Below are 22,249 nucleotides of genomic sequence, written 5' to 3' on the forward strand. Positions count from 1 at the left end.
ATGGTTAGTACTGTATTGTGTACTTGAAAGCTGCTATGAGAGTAGAGCTTTAATGTTTTCACCATAACAACACCAACAACAAAATGGAATTATGTGAGATACAAGATGAATAAACTACCCTTATTGTATTAGGTATTTTGCAATATATACATATCAAATAATTTTGACCACCTTAAACTTATATATGTCAATTATATATCAACAAAGCTGTGAAAAAAGAGTTTAAGGGTATGTACATCCACAACTTAAAGAAAAGCAATTTTTCAAAGTGATTGTGCCAGGCACCTGGGTGGCTCAGTCAGTTAAACATCTGCATTGGGCTCAGGTCATGATCCCAGGATCCTGGGATCGAGTCCCACATCAGGCTCCCTGCTCAGGCGGAGAGTCTGCTTCTCCCTCTGCTCCTCCCCCTGCTTGTGCAATCTCTCCCCCCAACAAAAATAAAATAATTATTTAATGAAAAAAAAAGTGATTGTGCCAATGTACTCCTCACTCGGTGTATATATGAGGATTTCCTGTTGGCATATACCCTTGTTAACATTAATATTGTCACAATTTTTTTAATTTAATTTTATTTTATTATGTTATGTTAGGCCCCAAACAGTACATCATTAGTTTTTGAGGTACTGTTCCATGATTCATTGTTTTCGAATAACACCCAGTGCTCCATGCAATACGTGCCCTCCTTAACACCCATCACTGGGCTAACTCACCCCCCCAACCCCTCCCCTCTAAAGTCCAGAGTTTGTTTTTTCAGAATCCATAGTCCCTCATGGCTCATCTCCCCCTCCAATTTCCCCCCCTTCGTTTTTCCCTTCCTTCTCCTAATGTCCTCCATGCTATTCCTTATGTGCCACAAATAAGTGAAACCATATGATAATTGACTTTCTCTGCTTGACTTATTTCACTTAGCATAATCTCCTCCAGTCCCATCCATGTTGAGGTAAAAGTTGGGTATTCATCCTTTCTGATGGCTGAATAATATTCCATTGTATACATGGACCACATCTTCTTAATCCATTCATCTGTTGAAGGGCATCTAGGCTCTTTCCACAGTTTGACTATTGCGGATATTGCTGCTATGAACACTGGGGTGCATATGGCCCTTCTTTTCACTACACCTGTGTCTTTGGGGTAAATACCCAGTAGTGCAATTGCTGAGTCATAGCTCTATATTTAATTTTTTGAGGAACTTCCACACTGTTTTCCAGAGTGGCTGTACCAACTTGCATTTCTACCAACAGTGTGAGAGGGTTCCCCTTTCCCCATAACCTCGCCAACATTTGTTGTTCCCTGCGTTGTCAATTTTTGCCATTCTAACTGGTGTAAGGTGGTATCTCAATGTGGTTTTGACTTGAGTTTCCCTGATGGCTAATGATGATGAACATTTTTTCATGTGTCTGTTAGCCATTTGTATGTCTTCTTCAGAGAAGTGTCTGTTCATGTCTTCTGCTCATTTTTGGACTTACTTGTTTTTTGGATGTTGAGTTTGAAAAGTTCTTTATAGATCTTGGAAATCAGCCCTTTGTCTGTAGTGTCATTTACAAATATCTTCTCCCATTCTGTGGGTTGCCTCTTTGTTTTGTTGACTGTTTCCTTGGCTGTGCAGAAGCTTTTTATCTTGATGAAGTCTCAAAAGTTAATTTTTACTTTTGTTTCAATAGCCTTTGGAGATGTATCTTGAAAGAAGTTGCTGTGGCCGATGTCAAAGAAGTTACTGCCTATGTTCTCCTCTAGGATTTTGAAGGATTCCTGTCTCACATTGAGGTCTTTCAACCATTTTGAGTTTATCTTTGTGTATGGTGTTAGAGAATGGTTGAGTTTCATTCTTCTGTATAAAGTTGTCCAATTTTCCCAGCACCATTTATTGAAGAGACTATCTTTTTTTCCACTGCATATAATAGTAAAACTCGCAAATCTTAGAACCAAGGAAACCATCTTAAAGGCAGTTAGGGGGAAGAGATTCCTTACATACAGAGGGAGGAACATCAGAATAACGTCAGACTTATCCACAGAGACCTGGCAAGGCAGAAAGGGCTGGCAAGACATATTCAGGGTACTAAATGAGAAGAACATGCAGCCAAGAATACTTTATCCAGCAAGGCTGTCATTTAGAATGGACAGAGAGATGCAGAGCTTCCAAGACCGGCAGAAACTGAAAAAATATGTGACCACTAAGCCGGCCCCACAAGAAATATTAAGGGGAGGTTCTATAAAAGGAGAAAGACCCCAAGAGTGATATAGAAATTTACAGAGACAATCTATAGAAACAAGGACTTCACAGGCAACATGATGACAATAAATTCATATCTTTCAATAATCACTCTCAACATGAACAGCCTAAATACCCCCATAAAACAGCACAGGGTTGCAGATTGGATAAAAAGACAGGACCTATCCATATGCAGTCTACAAGAGACTCACTTTGAACCTAAAGATACATTCAGACTGAAAGTGAAGGGATGGAGAGCCATCTTCCATGCCAACGGACCACAAAAGAAAGCTGGGGTAGCAATTCTTCTATCAGACAAATTAGATTTTAAGCTAAAGACTGTAGTTAGAGACACAGAAGGACACTATATCATTCTTAAAGGGTCTATCCAACAAGAAGATCTAACAATTGTAAATATCTATGCCCCCAAGATGGGAGCAGCCAACTACATGAGCCAACAGTTAACCAAAATAAAGAGTTAGATTGATAACAATATGTTAATTGTAGGAGACCACAATACTCCACTCTCAGCAATAGACAGATCATCTAAGCAGAAAATCAACAAAGAAACAAGAGCTTTGAATGACACACTGGACCAGATGGACCTCATAGATTTATACAGAACATTCCACCCTAAAACAACAGAATACTCATTCTTCTCGAGCACACATGGAACTTTCTCCAGAATAGACCACATACTGGGTCACAAATCAGGTTTTAACCAATACCGAAAGATTGAGATTATTCCCTGCATCTTCTCAGACCATAATGCTTTAACACTGGAACTCAATCACAAGAAAAAATTTGGCAGAAATTCAAACACTTGGAAGCTAAAGACCACTCTGCTCAAGAATGTTTGGGTCAACCAGGAAATCAAAGAAGAACTTAAACAATTCATGGAACCCAATGAGATCGAAAACACATTGGTCCAAAACCTATGGGATACTGCAAAGGCGTCCTAAGGGGGAAATACATAGCCATCCAAGCCTCACTTTTTATTTTTTTTATTTTATTTTTTTATTTGAGAGAGAGAGTGAGAGCGAGCACAAACAGGGTGAAGGGCAGAGGGAGATGCAGACTCCCTGTTGAGCAGGGAGCCTCATTCGGGACTCGATCCTGGGACTCCAGGATCATGACCTGAGCCAAGGCATTCACCCAACAGACTGAGCCACCCAGGCACACCACACTATTTAATTTTTGACAGTCTGTGAGGTATGAAACAGTTTCCCATTGTGGTTAATTTGCAATTCCTTGATTATTCAGTTTTATTGGCTATTTGGTCTCCTTCTTTGGTTAAATTTCTTTTTTTTTTTTTTTTGCCTGCTTTTACTGAAATAATTGTCCTTTTTTCTGGATTTAAAATAGTTCTTTATGTCTTTTGTATACTAATTATTTGACAGTTTTCAGTGTTCAAAATCTCTTTTTCCACTCTGATTTATTTCAAATTTTCCTGATAGTGTGTATTGACAAACAGAAATTTTTTATTTTAACATAGTCAACTTTATCAAACTTATCCCTTATGACTGGTACTTTTATGTCTGGTTTTAAAAATCATTTTCTTACCACATAGTAATGAGGATATTCTCTTAAATTATCCAAGAAAATACTTATACTTTTGCCTTTCATATGTAGGTGTTCAATGACATGGAGTTAATTTTTGAATATGTTATGAGGTAGTGCTCCAATTTTATTTTTCCCATATAAGTATCAATTATCACAATACCACTTATTGAAAATGTGATATTTTTTCAACTTACCTATAATGCCACTTCTGTCAGGTATCATGTACCTAAGTGCATAGGTCTGATTTGGGGCTTCGATGCTATTCAGTTGGCCTCCTTATCTATCTTTACCCTGTCTTAACTATTACAGCTTTATAATAAGACTTCCATCTTGGAAAAATTTTTTTTCAAATCTTATTTTCACTAGTATCCAAAAAGATGAGCTTCCTACAGATAAATTTAATGAAACCTTACAAGAACTTTTTTCTAAAAACTATAAAACATTGCAAAAACAAATTAATAAAGACTTAAAAATGGCGATATAAACTATTTTCATGTAAAGAAAACATCATCAAGTTAAGAAACTAAATGTTTGATTTTGAGTTTATTTTTGTGTATGGCTTAAGAAAGTGGTCCAGTTTCATTCTTCTGCATGTGGCTGCCCAGTTTTCCCAACACATTTGTTGAGAAGACTGTCTTCTATCCATTGGATATTCTTGCTTGCTTTGTTGAAGATTAATTGACCACATAGTTGTGGGTTCATTTCTGGGTTTTCTATTCTGTTCCATTAATCTATATGTCTATTTTTGTGCCAGTAACGTACTGTCTTGATCATTACAGCTTTGTAATATAACTTGAAGTCAGGAATTGTGATGTCTCCAGCTTTGCTTCTCTTTTTCAAGGTTGCTTTTGCTATTTGGGGTCTTTCGTGGTTCCATACAAATTTTAGGATTGTTTGTTCTAGCTCTGTGAAAAATGCTATGGGTATTTTGATAGGAATTGCATTAAATCTGTAGATTGCTTTGAGTAATATAGACATTTCTATATACCAATTCTAAATGTGAGACAGGAAACCATTAAAATCCTAGAGGAGAACACAGGGAGTAACCTCTATGACATCAGCTGTAGCAACTTCTTACTAAATATGTCTCCTGAGGGAAGGGAAACAAAAGCAAAAATAAACTATTGGGACTTCATCAAAATAAAAAGCTTCTGCATAGGGAAGGAAACAATCAACAAAACTAAAAGGTAACCTTTGGAATGGGAGAGAATATTTGCAAATGACATGTCAGATAAAGGGTTAGCATCCAAAATATATAAAGAACTTATAAGACTCAACACCCGAAAAGACAAATAATCCAGTTAACAAACTGGCAAAAGACATGAATACATATTTTTCCAAAGACACATAAAAACATGCTCAACGCCACTCATCATCAGGGAAATGCAAATCAAAACTACAATGAGATATCACCTCACACCTGCCAGGATAGCTAAAATTAACAACACAGGAAACAAGAGGTGTTGGCAAGGAACCCTCTTGCACTGTTGGTGGGAACGCAAACTGGTGCAGCCACTCTGGAAAATGGTATGGAGTTTTCTCAAAAAGTTAAAAATAGAACTATCTTATGATCCAGCAATTGCACTATGAGATATTTACCCAAAGAATATAAAAATACTAATTCAAAGGGATACATGCACCCTGATTATCAATAAATAGACAAATTATGGGAAGAGCCCAAATGCTGATTGACTGATGAACGGATAAAGAAGATGTAGTAGATAGAGGAGATGATAGATAGATGATGATCGATAGATAGATAGATAGATGATAGATAGATAATTGATAGATGATAGATAGAAATATATACAATGGAATATTTCTCAGCCATGAAAAAGAATGAAATCTTGCCACGTACAATGACATGGATGGAGCTAGAGACTATTATGCTAAGCAAAATAAGTCTGTCAGAGAAATATGATATCAACAAACAAAACAATCATGGGTGGGGGGAGAGAGAAAACCAAGAAACAGACTCTTAACTATACAGAACAAACTGTTACCAAAGGGGAAGTGGATGTGGGGATGGGTTAAATTAACTCAAAATAGATCATAGATTTAAATGTAAAATGCAAAAATATAAAATTTCTAAAAGATAAAATAGGAGAAAATCTAGACTACAATAGGTTTGAAGATGACTTTTAGATACAACAAAAGCACAATCTATGAAAGAAAAAATGAATAATTTCAATTTCATTAAAATTAAAAACTTCCATTCTACAAAAGGTGCCATTAGGAGAATGGAAAGAGAATCCACAGATTGAGAGAAAATCTTTGTAATTATCTGACAAAGGGCTTATGTCCACAATATACAAAGAACACTTAAAACTCAACAATAAAGCAAATAACCCAATTAAAAATGGGTAAAATATCTGAACAAATACCTCACCAAAGATGGCAAAAAAAATATGAAAAAAAATTCTCAACATCAGATATTACAAATTAAAACAATGAGATACCACTAAACAACTTTTAGAATGGCTAAAATCCAAAATTCTGACAACACCAAATGTTAACAAAGGTATAGAGCAACAGGAATTCTCCTTCTCATTGTTGGTAAGAAAACAAAATGAGAGACCAGCAATGGCTGCTCAAAACATTAGGTGACCGGCGGAGCAAGATGGCGGAGGAGTAGGAGACCTAGATTTCGTCTGGTCTCAGGAATTCAGCTGAATAGGGATCAAACCATTCTGAACACCTACGAACTCAACAGGAGATCGAACAGGAGAGTAGCAACAACTCTCTGAACAGAGAAGCGACCACTTACTGGAAGGTAGGGCGTGCGGAGAAGTGAATCCGAGGCGATATTCAGGAGGATAGACGGCGGGGGAGGGGCCTCCGTCGGCCGCTTCTGGCAAGTGATAGAGCCGCGGAGCACAAAATCGGACCTTTTAGAAGTTGGCTCGGCGGAGGGACGTCGCTGCAGTGGCTAAGCGGGGGTTGTAATCCTCCCGGGACAGTGTGGTCTCAGGACCCCTGGGGTCACAGAGAGACCGGGGGTGCCTGAGTGCGCCAGAGCTCCCAGGTATCAGAGCAGGGAAGCCGGCTGCAGATACAGAGCAGAGTCGCGGGCTCTCAGCTCGGGGTTGCCATAAACTGTGATCTGCGGCCCAGTCGGGGCACGGCTCCCCCAGCAGGGACCCAACAAGCAGCAGATCCGGGGAGACTCCCCTTCCTTCCCGGGGAGGAGCGGTGCGGGAACGCACTGCAGGGATCTGCTGGGTTTGGAGACTCCGCGCGGGGTCGGGTGCCAGAGATACAAACGCTCGGTCACAGGCCGGGTGAGCACGGAGTGCGGCCGGAGACCGGGTACACGGAAGTGACTGCTTTTCTCTGGGGGCACACTGAGGAGCGGGGCCCCGAGTTCTCGGCTCCTCCGGGTGGAGATTGGGAGGCCACCATTTCTGCCCTGGTCCTCCAAAGCTGTGCCGAGAGGTTGCAGGGAACAAAAGCTCCTGAGAGCAAACCGGAGCAGCTTTCTTAGCCCGGACCGACAAGGGCAGGGCAATTCCGCCTCCGGCAAAGACATTTGGAAACCACAGCAACAGGCCCCTCCCCCAGAAGATCAACACAAACAGCCAGCAAGCCAAGACCAAGTTGATCGATCAAGGAGAATAGGAGAACTCCAGCGCTAGGGGAATACTGCACATAGATTCATGGCTTTTTTTTTTTTTTTTAACATGATTCATTATTTCATCAAAGTTAATTTTTGTTGACTTTTTTTTATTTTTCTTTTTCCCTTTTTCAACCAACATCTTATAAATCCCTTTTTTTAAAAAAAAAATTTTTTTTATTTTTCATTTTTAGAGTCATATTTTATCCCTTCATAGTAGTTACCCTTATTTTTGGCATATATATATAAGTTGTTCTCTCTTTAAAATTTTGAGGTACAGTTTCTTCTAACAGATCAAAATATACCCTAAATCACTAGTGTGTGGCTTTGTTCTAGTCTCCTGCCTGATCACATTCTCTCCCTTTTTCCTTTTTTTTTTTTCCTTTTTCTTAAATCTTCTTTCTTTTTTCAAACAACTTATCTTACCAAGTCCTTTTATAAAATCTTTTATAATTTTCATCTTTACAGTCATCTTCCATCCCTTCATTGTATCAACCCTTATTTTGTACATATATGTCTTTCTTCCTTTAAAATTTTAGGAGGCACTTTTTTCTAACAGACCAAAATACGCCCAAAATCTAGTGTGTGGCACTGATCTATGCACTAGCCTGATCATATTTGATCATATTCTGCCTTTTTTGTATTGTTTTGTTTTTGTTTTTATCTTTTTTTTTCTCTTTTTCTCTTTCTTTTTTCTTTCTTTCCCTTTCTTTTCCCCTGGTTTCAGGTCTTTTCTGATTTGTATACAGTATGTTTGCTGGGGATGTGGTAAACCTGTTAGCATTTTGTTCTCTCATTCATCTATTCTCCTCTGGACAAAATGACAAGACGAAAGAAATCACCTCAGCAAAAAGAACAAGAGGTAGTACCGTCAGCCAGGGACCTACTCAATACGGACATTAGTATGATGTCGGACCTAGAGTTCAGAATCATGACTTTAAAGATACTAGCTGGGCTTGAAAAAAGCGTGGAAGTTATTAGAGAAACCCTTTCTGGAGAAATAAAAGAACTAAAATCTAACCAAGTCGAAATCAAAAAGGCTATTGATGAGGTGCAATCAAAAATGGGGGCACTAAATGCTAGGATAAATGAGGCAGAAGAGAGAATCAGTGATATAGAAGACCAAATGATGGAAAATAAAGAGGCCGAGAAAAAGAGAGAGAAACAACTACAGGATCACGAGGGCAGAATTCGAGAGATAAGTGATATGATAAGACGAAACAACATTAGAATAATTGGGATCCCAGAAGAAGAAGAGAGAGGGGCAGAAGGTATATTGGAGCAAATTATAGCAGAGAACTTCCCTAATGTGAGGAAGGAAACAGGCATTAAAATCCAGGAGGCACAGAGAACCCCTCTCAAAATCAATAATAATAGGTCAACACCCCGACATCTAATAGTAAAACTTACGAGTCTCAGAGACAAAGAGAAAATACTGAAAGCAGCTCGGGAGAAGAGATATGTAACCTACAATGGTAGAAACATTAGATTGGCAACAGACCTATCCACAGAGACCTGGCAGGCCAGAAAGGACTGGCAAGATATCTTCAGAGCACTAAACGAGAAAAATATGCAGCCAAGAATACTATATCCAGCTAGGCTATCATTGAAAATAGAAGGAGAGATAAAAAGCTTCCAGAACAAACAAAAACTAAAGGAATTTGCAAACACGAAACCAGCCCTCCAAGAAATATTGAGAGGGGTCCTTTAAGCAAAGAGAGAACCTAAGAGCAGCAAAGAGCAGAAACGAACACAGACAACAGACAGTTAACAGTCACCTTACAGGTAATACAATGGCACTAAATTCATACCTTTCAATAGTTACCCTGAATGTAAATGGGCTCAATGCCCCAATCAAAAGACACAGGCTATCAGATTGGATTAAAAAACAAGACCCATCAATATGCTGTCTGCAAGAGACTCATTTTAGACCCAAAGACACCCCCAGATTGAAAGTGAGGGGGTGGAAAACCATTTACCATGCTAATGGACACCAAAAGAAAGCTGGGGTGGCAATCCTTATATCAGACAAACTAAATTTTAAAACAAAGACTGTAATAAGAGATGAGGAAGGACACTATATCCTACTTAAAGGGTCTATCCAACAAGAAGATCTAACAATTGTAAATATCTATGCCCCGAACATGGGAGCAGCCAATTATATAAGGCAATTAATAACAAAAGCAAAGAAACACATTGACAACAATACAATAATAGTGGGGGACTTTAACACCCCTCTGACTGAAATGGACAGATCATCTAAGCAAAAGATCAACAAGGAAATAAAGACTTTAAATGACACACTGGACCAAATGGACTTCACAGACATATTCAGAACATTCCATCCCAAAGCAACAGAATACACATTCTTCTCTAGTGCCCATGGAACATTCTCCAGAATTGATCACATCCTAGGTCACAAATCAGGTCTCAATCGGTACCAAAAGATTGGGATCATTCCCTGCATATTTTCAGACCACAATGCTTTGAAACTAGAACTCAACCACAAGAGAAAAGTCGGAAAGAACTCAAATACATGGAGGCTAAAGAGCATCCTACTAAAGAATGAATGGGTCAACCAAGAAATTAAAGAAGAATTAAAAAAATTCATGGAAACCAATGAAAATGAAAACACAACTGTTCAAAATCTTTGGGATACAGCAAAGGCAGTCCTGAGAGGAAAGTATATAGCAATACAAGCCTTTCTCAAGAAACAAGAAAGGTCTCAAATACACAACCTAACCCTACACCTAAAGGAGCTGGAGAAAGAACAGCAAATAAAGCCTAAACCCAGCAGGAGAAGAGAAATCATAAAGATCAGAGCAGAAATCAATGAACTAGAAACCAAAAGAACAGTAGAACAGATCAACGAAACTAGGAGCTGGTTCTTTGAAAGAATTAACAAGATTGATAAACCCCTGGCCAGACTGATCAAAAAGAAAAGAGAAATGACCCAAATCAACAAAATCATGAATGAAAGAGGAGAGATCACAACCAACACCAAAGAAATACAAACAATTATAAGAACATATTATGAGCAACTCTATGCCAGCAAATTAGATAACCTGGAAGAAATGGGTGCATTCCTAGAGATGTATCAACTACCAAAATTGAACCAGGAAGAAATAGAAAACCTGAACAGACCTATAACCACCAAGGAAATTGAAACAGTCATCAAAAATCTCCCAAGAAACAAAAGCCCAGGGCCAGATGGCTTCCCAGGGGAATTCTATCAGACATTTCAAGAAGAATTAATACCTATTCTCCTGAAACTGTTCCAAAAAATAGAAATGGAAGGGAAACTTCCAAACTCATTTTATGAGGCCAGCATTACCTTGATCCCAAAACCAGACAAAGACCCCATCAAAAAAGAGAATTACAGACCAATATCCTTGATGAACATGGATGCAAAAATTCTCACCAAAATACTAGCCAATAGGATCCAACAGTACATTAAAAGGATTATTCACCACGACCAAGTGGGATTTATCCCTGGGCTGCAAGGCTGGTTCAACATCCGCAAATCAATCAACGTGATACAATACATTAACAAAAGAAAGAACAAGAATCATATGATCCTCTCAATAGATGCAGAAAAAGCATTTGACAAAGTACAGCATCCTTTCTTGATCAAAACTCTTCAGAGTATAGGGATAGAGGTACATACCTCAATATCATAAAAGCCATCTATGAAAAACCTACAGCGAATATCATTCTCAATGGGGAAAGGCTGAGAGCTTTTCCCCTAAGGTCAGGAACGCGGCAGGGATGTCCACTCTCACCACTGCTATTCAACATAGTATTAGAAGTCCTAGCCACAGCAATTAGACAACAAAAAGAAATCAAAGGCATCCAAATCGGCAAAGAGGAAGTCAAACTCTCACTCTTTGCAGATGATATGATACTTTATGTGGAAAACCCAAAAGACTCCACCTCAAAACTGCTAGAACTCATACAGGAATTCAGTAAAGTGGCAGGATATAAAATCAATGCACAGAAATCAGTGGTATTCCTATACACCAACAACAAGACAGAAGAGAGACAAATCAAGGAGTCGATCCCATTTACAATTGCACCCAAAACCATAAGATGCCTAGGAATAAATCTAACCAAAGAGGCAAAGGATCTGTACTCAGAAAACTATAAAATACTCATGAAAGAAATTGAAGAAGACACAAAGAAATGGAAAAACGTTCCATGCTCATGGATTGGGAGAATCAACATTGTGAAGATGTCAATGCTACCTAGAGCAATCTACACATTCAATGCAATCCCCATCAAAATACCATCCACTTTTTTCAAAGAAATGGAACAAATAATCCTAAAATTTGTATGGAACCAGAAGAGACCCAGAATAGCCAGAGGAATACTGAAAAAGAAAAGCAAAGCTGGCGGCATCACAATTCCGGACTTCCAGCTCTATTACAAAGCTGTCATCATCAAGACAGTATGGTACTGGCACAAAAACAGACACATAGATCAATGGAACAGAATCGAGAGCCCAGAAATGGACCCTCAACTCTATGGTCAACTTATCTTTGACAAAGCAGGAAAGAATGTCCAGTGGAAAAAAGACAGTCTCTTCAACAAATGGTGTTGGGAAAATTGGACAGCCACATGCAGAAGAATGAAACTGGACCATTTCCTTACACCACACACAAAAATAGACTCCAAATGGTTGAAAGACCTAAACATGAGACAGGAGTCCATCCAAATCCTAAAGGAGAACACAGGTAGCAACCTTTTCGACCTTAGCCGCAGCAACTTCTTCCTAGAAACATCGCCAAAGGCACGGGAAACCAGGACAAAAATGAACTATTGGGATTTCATCAAGATAAAAAGCTTTTGCACAGCAAAAGAAACAGTCCACAAAACCAAAAGACAACCGACAGAATGGGAGAAAATATTTGCAAATGACATATCAGATAAAGGGCTAGTATCCAAAATCTATAAAGATCTTATCAAACTCAACACCCAAAGAACAAATAATCCAATCAAGAAATGGGCAGAAGACATGAACAGACATTTCTCCAAAGAAGACATCCAAATGGCCAACAGGCACATGAAAAAGTGCTCAACATCGCTCGGCATCAGGGAAATCCAAATCAAAACCTCAATGAGATACCACCTCACACCCGTCAGAATGGCTAAAATGAACAAGTCAGGGAACGACAGATGTTGGCGGGGATGTGGAGAAAGGGGAACCCTCCTACACTGTTGGTGGGAATGCAAGCTGGTGCAACCACTCTGGAAAACAGTATGGAGGTTCCTCAAACAGTTGAAATTAGAGCTACCGTTCGATCCAGCAAATGCACTACTGGGTATTTACCACAAAGATACAAATGTAGGGACCCGAAGGGGTACGTGTACCCCAATGTTTATAGCAGCAATGTCCACCATAGCCAAACTGTGGAAAGAGCCAAGATGCCCATCGACAGATGAATGGATAAAGAAGAGGTGGTATATATACACAATGGAATATTACGCAGCCATCAAAAGGAATGAGATCTTGCCATTTGCAACGACGTGGATGGAACTGGAGGGTGTTATGCTGAGTGAAATAAGTCAATCAGAGAAAGACATGTATCACATGACCTCACTGATATGAGGAATTCTTAATCTCAGGAAAGAAACTGAGTGTTACTGGAGTGGTTGGGGGTGGGAGGGATGGGGTGGCTGGGTGATAGACATTGGGGAGGGTATGTGCTACGGTGAGCGCTGTGAATTGTGCAAGACTGTTGAATCACAGTTCTGTACTTCTGAAACAAATAACGCAACATATTTTAAGAAAAAAGAAAAAGAAGAAGATAACAGGAGAGGAAGAAAAGGGGAGTATGTCAGAGGGGGAGAGGAACCATGAGAGATGATGGACTCTGAAAAACAAACTGAGGGTTCTAGAGGGGAGGGGGGTAGGGGGATGGGTTAGCCTGGTGATGGGTATTGAGGAGGGCACGTTCTGCATGGAGCACTGGGTGTTATGAACAAACAATGAATCATGGAACACTGCACCAAAAACTAATGATGTAATATATGGTGATTAACATAACAATAAAAAAATTAAAAAAAAAAAGAAAACAAAATGATGCAGCCCCTTTGCAAAACAGTTTGGTAGTTTCTTACAAAACTAAACATACATTTACTATATGACCCAGCAATTGCATTCCTTGGTATTTACCCAAATCAGTTGAAAAACATGTCTACACGAAAAACCTAAGTTTGCAGCAGCTTTTCTGTAATTGCAAAAAATTAGAAGCGACCAAGATGTCTTTCAATAAATAAATTGATTAAACAAACTATGATACATCCACACAATGGATTATTATTTAGTAATAAAAAGAAATTAGCTATAAAACCCAAAAATCATTAACCAGGAAACTTAAATACATATTGCTAAGTAAAAGAAAGACTGTATGAATCCAAATAGATAACATTCTTGGAAGGGCACTACTACAGAGATATCAAAAAGATCAATGATTGCCAAGGAATCAGATGGATGGAGGGACAAATGAATTGATAGAACATGGAATTCAAAACAGTGAAACTCTTCTGTATGATACTATAATGGTAGATACATGACATTATACATTTCTCAAAACCTATAGAACTCTATTGCACAAAGATTGAACCCTGTTTAAACTATGGAGTTTAGGTAATAATATATCAATATTGGTTCATCAATTTTAACATAGGTAGCATGTTAATGCAAAAATATTAAAACTTTGTGCAGGGAGTAGGAGGCAGAGAATGGGATATATGGGAACTCTGTACTTCCTGTTCAATTTTTCTATAAACCTAAAACTGCTGTAAAAAAAATTAATTCCATGGGTGGCTCAGTCAGTTAAGCATCTGCCTTTGGCTCAGGTCATGATCCCAGGGTCCTGGGATCGAGCTCCACATCGGGCCCCCTGCTCAGTGGGGAGCCTGCTTCTCCCCCTGCCTGCCACTACCCCTGCTTGTGCACTCTCATTCTCTCTCTCTCTCTCTCTCTGACAAATAAATAAATAAATAATTTTTTTAAAAAAAAGTTAATTCCACTAATTATGAAATGAAGCAACATCAAAATTAAATAGTGGTATAAAAACAGAGTGGAATACAAAGGTAGCTTTTGTCTTGTTGATTAGGCTATGGTATCAAATAGAATTTAGAGAATGGGAAGAGAAGAGAATAAAGTTTGTCTGGATTAGATAAAAAAAAGGGTACTTTTAACAGAAAAAGAGTGTATACAAGTAAAACTGAACAATATTGAGACAGTAGATCTATACCAAAGGAGCCCAGGGACTGAGGCAGCTGCCATAGAAAAGATAGTTCATGGATACAGAGAATAGACTGGTGGCTCCCACCCATAGGGGGTGGAGGTGGGGTGGGCAAAATGGGTGACGGAGGTCAAAAGATACAAACTCCCAGTTATAAAATAAGTAAGTCATGGAATGTAATGTACATACAGGATGGCATCTATAGTTAGTAATGCTATATTGCATCTTTGAAAGTTGCTAAGAGAGTAGACCTTAAAAGTTCTCATCACAAGAAAAAAATTCTTGTATGGTGTGGTGATAGATGTTAACTAGACTTATTGTGATGATCATTTTGCAATATATACAAATATCATACACTTGAAATTAATGTAATGTATGTCAATTATACTTCAATTAAATGAATGAAGAAAGAGACAGAAAGTAATAGACAAAAAGAAAGAAAATATTTTTAAATCATCACTAACATCTCTACTATATTTTATTCTTTTGGCTTGGTTGGAGGATATGTTCCATCAGCCCATATGTGGGCATAAAGACTTCTGGTTTTGTCCATGATAGAGCATCAGGGACTAGAATTATCCTTTCACTTTAAGCCAATTAAAATCTGGATGAAATTATGTGAAAAAGCAATATTCAGACATTGGAAAACAAAAGGTGCAAGACAGTAATCTCTGACAGAAGGAAAAGAAAGAAACAGAGCCCTTTGATGACCCCATCTTACTTCCTGAAGTTTCCAGGCCACAGCAAAAGGAAGGGGGACCCAAACAGAGTCTACTGTTCTCCTGGAGTTCAGAGACAAGGTTTAGAGTTTTGGAAGCCCAAAGAAGCTAGAATTCAAAGGGCTCAGCATTAGAGAGAAGGCAGGTACACAGATAGAGAGAGAGCTCCGTAGATGTACAGAGGGTTTCCTTTGAGGTAGAAAGAAGTTTTCACTATCCACTCCAAAGCTCTAGATATCTTTGTCTCCATCTAGTCATTCAGGACTCTCTTGGATCAAAGATGTTTACAGAACTTGGGAGTGCTGTAGCATCAACCTGCCCTTGGCTTAAATATGGCAACATTAGGGTTTAAAGCTGAAGTTGAAAGAGGACAGGATTCCCATCAACCTTTTCCAACCAAATCTTATTTTCCACTTCTAAACTGTATTCTATAATATACATTACATGATTGCTTCAAAATTCTTTCCAGTACTAAGACATAAGCAAGTTAATTTCTCCTTTCTGTTGATAAGTAGTCAGAAGTTTAACATACTAGTTCTAGCAGCTCTTCATATTCATGAACTGACAGGTACTCAGCTGTTGTCACAGAATTAGTGCATATGAGATGACCTATAAGTCATAGAAAAAAAAATCTGCAAATGACCTCTTAAATTTATCACTGTTCATCTCAAAGTCCTAGCACTCCTGAAACATTTCAGTAGCATATTCCAGTCAAAACTAAAAATCCTTCAATCCAAGTGATAGCAAGATACTCCTCAAAAATTAGTCTATTTTTTATAGCATGTAGCCTTGACTAGGAATTTCAATACTTGCTTGATAGCCTGCTCAACTGTATGGCTCCAAACCCCAAGGAATCTATGTTATTACCATAATAATAACCTTAAATTATAGAAAATTATAAAAATTAATTCATTTGACATGTTATTCACACAATAATGCTTAAACGAGTAGAAACTTACGTGGATCAGTTGCAGAAACATCTATAAATTCTTCAGTTGAGTGGGTTTTTATGAATTCTGAAATAATAGTAAGTTTGTCATATGTTTCAAATATCAATTATATGTATTGAGTTTAAATTTCATAGTTTTTTTTTTTTAAATAACTCATTAAAGAGAAAGAAAACTCTAAGAAAAACAACAGAGCCATCCACACCGGAGATCCCCCCAGTCAGGCAACAAATGGTAATATCTGAATGAATGTATATAAACTAAGTGGTAAGAACTCATCATTTTCTCAACAACACTTGTTTTTCCTCTTCTATTCTCTTAATATTACCATGATTTAATCTCCCTTCCTTTCATATCCAGTCACCAAGTTTTGCCCATTTTACCAGTAAATTTTCTCAAATCTGCCCCTTTTCTTATTTGTGCTCTAATGTAAGCACTTATCACACACCTAAAACAGAGCAATAACTTCCCTTTCCTATTCCTAATCCCCAAATGTAGCTTCTACAAATGGCCAGAATAATCTGTCTACAATTGAATCCAATGCCACCTCCCTACAAAAAGTCTTCAGTGTTTCCCTATATATGAAAACAAAATTCCTCAGCACACCATCCAATCCCTCTGATTGGCCCTTTCTTACCATATCCCTACTTATTGCTGCACATTCTAATACCGTTCTACTTGTAATTTCCTACTCATGCTGTTTGTCCATGCTACATCCTCTTTGTAAAATAGCAGATATTTCCCTTCTTCACTTGACTAAATTTTATTCATCCTTTAAGGTTGCGTAAAATCTTCCCAACTTCCTTGGGTTGAACAAACTGGCTCTCTGTGGACTCACTGCAAATTACACATAAATTTTACCATGTGTTACACTATATATTAAAGTGATGCATAATGTGCTTGTGTCCTTACTAAGTTATGTATTTTATGGTGGCTAACAACCACGGTTTATTTGTTTTGTTCAACTCCCAGAATCTGAAACATAAGAACTTTTATTGAAAATATCAAACTCACTACTGAATATCTTTTTAAATTTGCTATTGTATAATTTTATGGCTATAAATTTTTAAACTGTAAGTCTCAAAATGTTAATGTAATGTAGAAAACCCTATAAATGCTAAACATGTATAAAATATTATCACCTTCAATTATCTGCTGTACAGCTTCGTAACTATGTACTGCTCCTGGTGAATTTTCACTATCCCTGTTAAAATTTTAATAAGTACAACATTTATTTATTATCAAAGAATAAGAGTTAAGAAATAGAATATATGCTCTAGATATATGTAGTTTATAAAATAAAATTTAACATAATCTTAACCTTTATTCAGACACTAAGGTAAATCAGTATAATTGCAAGCAAATAAGTATAAAAGTCACACTATGTAATTCTATGAATGCTATTTATTCCATGAATATAATTAGGTATACCAACAATATTAACAACAAAAACAGCAAAAGTAAATTGGGTAGAAGCATGAGATTTAATAGTGTAATTGTTAAGAACACAAGTTCTAGAGTCAAACTGCTTGGCTCAAAACTTGTTTTACGCACTTTACTAATTTATGATTTGGGGTAAGTTACTTAACCCCTCTGACTTACAGTTTCTTCATCTATTAAAATTCGGGTATTAGAGTACATATCTCATAAGTAGTGGTAAAGATCCAATACATGTAAAGTTGCGAGGAAAATACCTGTACACATCAGACACTTAAATTTCAGGTATTACTATTAATATATGGTCTGAAACTAATTTTGTGCCTCACAATAGATAACTCGAGTGACTCTATCTGAGCCTCTGAACAAAGGTTCCAGTTATGTAGTGCTTACTGGAGCCAAATCAAGCGCCACTCGTTTCATTCCTTTAAATCTAGTCATTGACAGAGATATAAATAAAGTAATTGCATAATAAACAGTAGTCCCTCCCAATTATTCTAACACTGTAAAATAAATGGGTTTAGTATATGTCTAATGCAAAAAAATGGCTATATGTAAATTTTTACTTAGATAAGTTACTATACCAGATATAGTTGGCAATAACAGAATAATAGGGGAACAAATGAGTTTATTTAATTCAGATACTCATAAAGTTACACATATTTATTTACTGTCTATATGTGATAGGAAATATGTAGATGTGTGTGACTAGTTCTGAACTTGAGGAAATAGTCTTACCAGGAAGACTTACACATAAATCATTAATTCATAATACAAAATTACTAGGTACAGGCATACATTATTTTATTGTGTTTCACTTTACTACACTTCAAAGACTGCATCTATTACAAATCGGTTTGTGGCAACCCTGCTTACAGAAAGTCTATCAATGTCATTTTTCCAACAGCATCTGTTCACCTTGTGTCTCTGTGTCATATTTTGGTACTTCTCACTATATTTTAAGGTTTTCATTATTATTATGTATTGTTAAGGCTATCTGTGATCACTGATCTTTGATGTTCCTATTGGGATTGTTTGGGGGTACCATAAACCATGCTCATATATGGCAGCAAATTTAACAAGAGCTGTTGTGTGTGTTCCGACTGCTCCAACTAGCCTATCCCCCACCTCTTTCCCTCTCCTTGGGCCTTCCTATTCCCTGAGACACAACAGTACCGACATTAGGCCAGTTAATAACTTTATAATGGCCTCTCAGTGTTCAAGCTAAAGGAAGAGTCTCTTGTCTCTCACTTTAAATTAAAAACTAGAAACGATTAAGCTTAGTGAGGAAAGTACATCAAAAACCAAGACAGGCTGAAAGCTAGACCTCTTTCACCAGTTATCCAAGTTCTTAATGCAAAGGAAATTAAAAGTAGTACTCCAGTGAATACACAAATGATAAGAAAGCAAAATAGTTTTATTGCTGATCCAGAGAAACTTTTACCGGTCTGGATAGATCAAACCAGCCATATTATTCACTTAAGCCAAAGCATAATTCAGAGCAAAGCCCTAACTCTTCAATTCTATGAATGCTGAGAAAGGTAAGGAAGCTTCAGAAGAAAAGTCTGGAACTAAAAGAGGTTGGTACATGAGATTTAAGGAAAAGAAACCATCTGTATAACATAAAAGCACCAGGTAAAGCAGTATGTGCTCATGCAGAAGCTGCGGCAACTTACCCAGATTTAGCTAAGATAATTAATGAAGGTGGCTACATTAAATGACAGATTTTCAATGTAGACAAAACAGTCTTTTATTGGAAGAAGATGGCGCCTAGTACTTTCATAGCTAGAGAGAATCAATGCCTGGCTTCAAAGCTTCAAACAGCCTGATTCTCTTGTTAGGGGCTAATGCAGATGGTGACTTCAAGCTAAGCCAATGCTCATTTACCATTTTGAAATCCTCGGTCCCCTAAGAATTATGCTAGAGAGGTTGGAAGATGACGGCAGAGTAGGAGAACCCTAGGTTCAGCTGGTCCCATGAATACAAATAGATAACAATCAAATCATCCTAAATACCCCAGAAATCAACCAGAAGACTGGTAGAACAAACTATAGCTAAATGTAGAGCAGAGGTCACATCAAAGAAGGTAGGAAGTAAGGAGATACGGTTTGGGAGAAACACGGATTATGGCCCTGTGGTGGGTAGGGAGCTGCAGTCATAGAGAAGGGCAAGAGACAGACTAGAGCTCACACGGAAGATGAATCCCAATAGCAATTGCCTTGAAAAGCAATAGGGTCTGAATTTCGTGAATTCTTGCAACCAGTGGGGCTTGAAGCCTGGAATTTTAAAGATCAATGGGTTTGGCTGGGAGAGACCCTGGAGGGCACTGGGGTTACTCTTGGAGAAAAGGCAGGATAAACAGCCTGTGAACCTACAGCATGGAAACAGTGATGTGAAGAATGCCTGGAGCACACAGTGGGGAGGTTATCTGCTCATCTCCCACCATGTCCCAGACAGGCAGTGTTCACAGAGAGACCCCTCCGGGAACAAAAGAACTCACAGGCACCATGTCCAAAACCTTCGGGATACTGGGGAAACAGTTCTAAGAGGCAAGTTTATAAAGGCTAACCTCAACAACAAAAAAAATCTCAAATAAACAACCTAACCTTACATCTACAGGAGCTAGCAAAAGAACAAAACCCAAAACCAGCAGAAGGAAGGAAATAATAAAAATTAGAGCAGAAATAAATGATACCAAAACTTGAGTCTCTGAGAATCCAGACCCTGATGCTGAAGCTCGCTCCATCTCAGGACTGTGACTGTGATCTCCAAGATTTGGACCACACATCTTCAAGTTTCCACCTTGATCCAGACATCATTAACACTGTCCCTCTGTTTTTTTTGTTTGTTTGTTTGTTTTAAGATTTTAATTATTTGAGACAGAGAAAGCAGGAGCAGGGGGAGGAATTGAGGGAGAGGGAGAGGGGAGCTGACTCCCCTGCTATGCATGGAGCCCCAGCGGGGCTGATCCCAGGACTCTGAAATTATGATCTAAGCCAAGGTCAGATACTTAACCAACTGAGCCAATCAGGCACCCTGTTCCCCTGGTTCTTGACTCAGTGTGCACCTCGGCCCCACCAAAGCCCCAGACCTGACCCCCTCTCATTCAGGCTCACTCCTACACCCAAGGTCCTGGCCACTAGCCCCGTGGTGCTCCCTGCACCTGCCAGCCCTCTCCAACCCTTCTCCTGACCGGATTATGGTCGAGCCTTCTGCCGCTGCTCTGGACTGAGCCAGCACAGCCACACCCACAGTGGCAAGAAGCCAGACTGCTGCCTGACTTGCAATAAGTCGTCCGGCCATCGCGCCGCGCTGGCACAGCACCGCGGCATCCACACCGGCCGGTGGCCCGACCCGAACGCCATCTGCAGCAAAGCCTTCAGTTGGCACTCCACACTGCTGAAGCACTGCGGCGGCCCTAGCCCCAAGAAGCCGCAGCACGGCCCTGTGTGTGTCAAGGCATTCGGCGAGGCTTGGAGCTAGCGCGGCACCTGCGCATGCACAGCAGCCTTCGGGCGTGCAAGTGCCCAGTGTGCACCAACGGCTCAGGCAGGGCTCAGTGCTGTTGAAGCACCTGCGAGTGCACACCGGCGAGCAGCCATTCCCATGCCTGCAATGCGGCAAGGCCTCCGGCCGGAGCTCAACGCCTTGGTAACACCAGTGCTTGGGCGCGCGCGCACGCGCGGGCGCACACACACATAACACATACACACACGGACGCACGGCAGAGCGCCCCTACCGCTGTCCCCACTGCCACAAGGCCTTCGGCCCGAGCTCCAACTTGCTGCATCACCTGCGAATCCACACCGGCAAATGGTCCTATGCCTGTCCCCACTCTCCAAGGCCTTTGGTGCGAGAGCTCCTCCCTGCTGCAGCACCCGCATATGCATTCCGGGGTGTGGGCCCTACCGCTGTCAGCTCTGTGGCAAGGCTTTCTGACAAGCCTCCAGCCTCACCACGCACAAGTGGGTGTGTGAGGGTGCAGCTACAGCTGCCACCACAGGCCAGGGCCTCAACCCTGCTCCAGTGTTGAGGCCAGAGCGGGTCTCCCTCCTGGGTCCTGATGCTCTCTCTTCCTGCCTCTGTCCTGGGCCGCAGCCCTGAACCCAGCTCTGGCCTTGGTCCTGACCCTAACTCTGTGCAGGGCTCCCTCCCTAATCCCACTCCAAAGTTGTTTCTGGTTCTGAATCTACCCTCACTCCTGATTCTGTCATATCTTCTGACCCTAAGCCTTGTCACAAGGCCAATTCTGACTTGTGGCCAGGCTTGACCATGGATCTGGTCCCACCCCTATCAGGATCCTGTGCCCAGCCCCAACTCTGAGTCTCACCCTGAACCCTGCTCTCCCACCCATGACACTGTCAGTCCATCCCTCCCTACTGTCTAGAGTCCTGAGTGAGGGTAGGAGCAAGGGACACTGCTGGGGCCCCATGGCTGAAGTGGACTCCCAACACTACAGTGAGATATCGTATCACACCTGTTAGAATGGTTAAATTTAACAACAC

The 22,249-nt window shown here is 39.6% G+C and overlaps 1 protein-coding gene across 15 annotated transcripts in view; it reads right to left on the reverse strand.

Moving 5' to 3' along the window:
- Nucleotides 1–22,249, reverse strand: part of CCDC7 (coiled-coil domain containing 7) — a 481,360-nt gene that overhangs the window by 392,230 nt on the left and 66,881 nt on the right. For all 15 annotated transcript variants that reach the window (XM_035729112.1, XM_035729118.1, XM_035729115.1 and 12 more), the window contains exons 8-9: nt 17,450–17,511; nt 16,320–16,376 (exon numbers count right to left, since the gene is read on the reverse strand). In XM_035729112.1, the coding sequence (XP_035585005.1) occupies nt 16,320–16,376; nt 17,450–17,511 (119 nt within the window). The remainder of the gene's footprint in view (nt 1–16,319; nt 16,377–17,449; nt 17,512–22,249) is intronic.

The sequence above is a fragment of the Zalophus californianus genome, chromosome 9, assembly GCF_009762305.2.
Source record: "Zalophus californianus isolate mZalCal1 chromosome 9, mZalCal1.pri.v2, whole genome shotgun sequence".
Classification (NCBI taxonomy): domain Eukaryota; kingdom Metazoa; phylum Chordata; class Mammalia; order Carnivora; family Otariidae; genus Zalophus; species Zalophus californianus.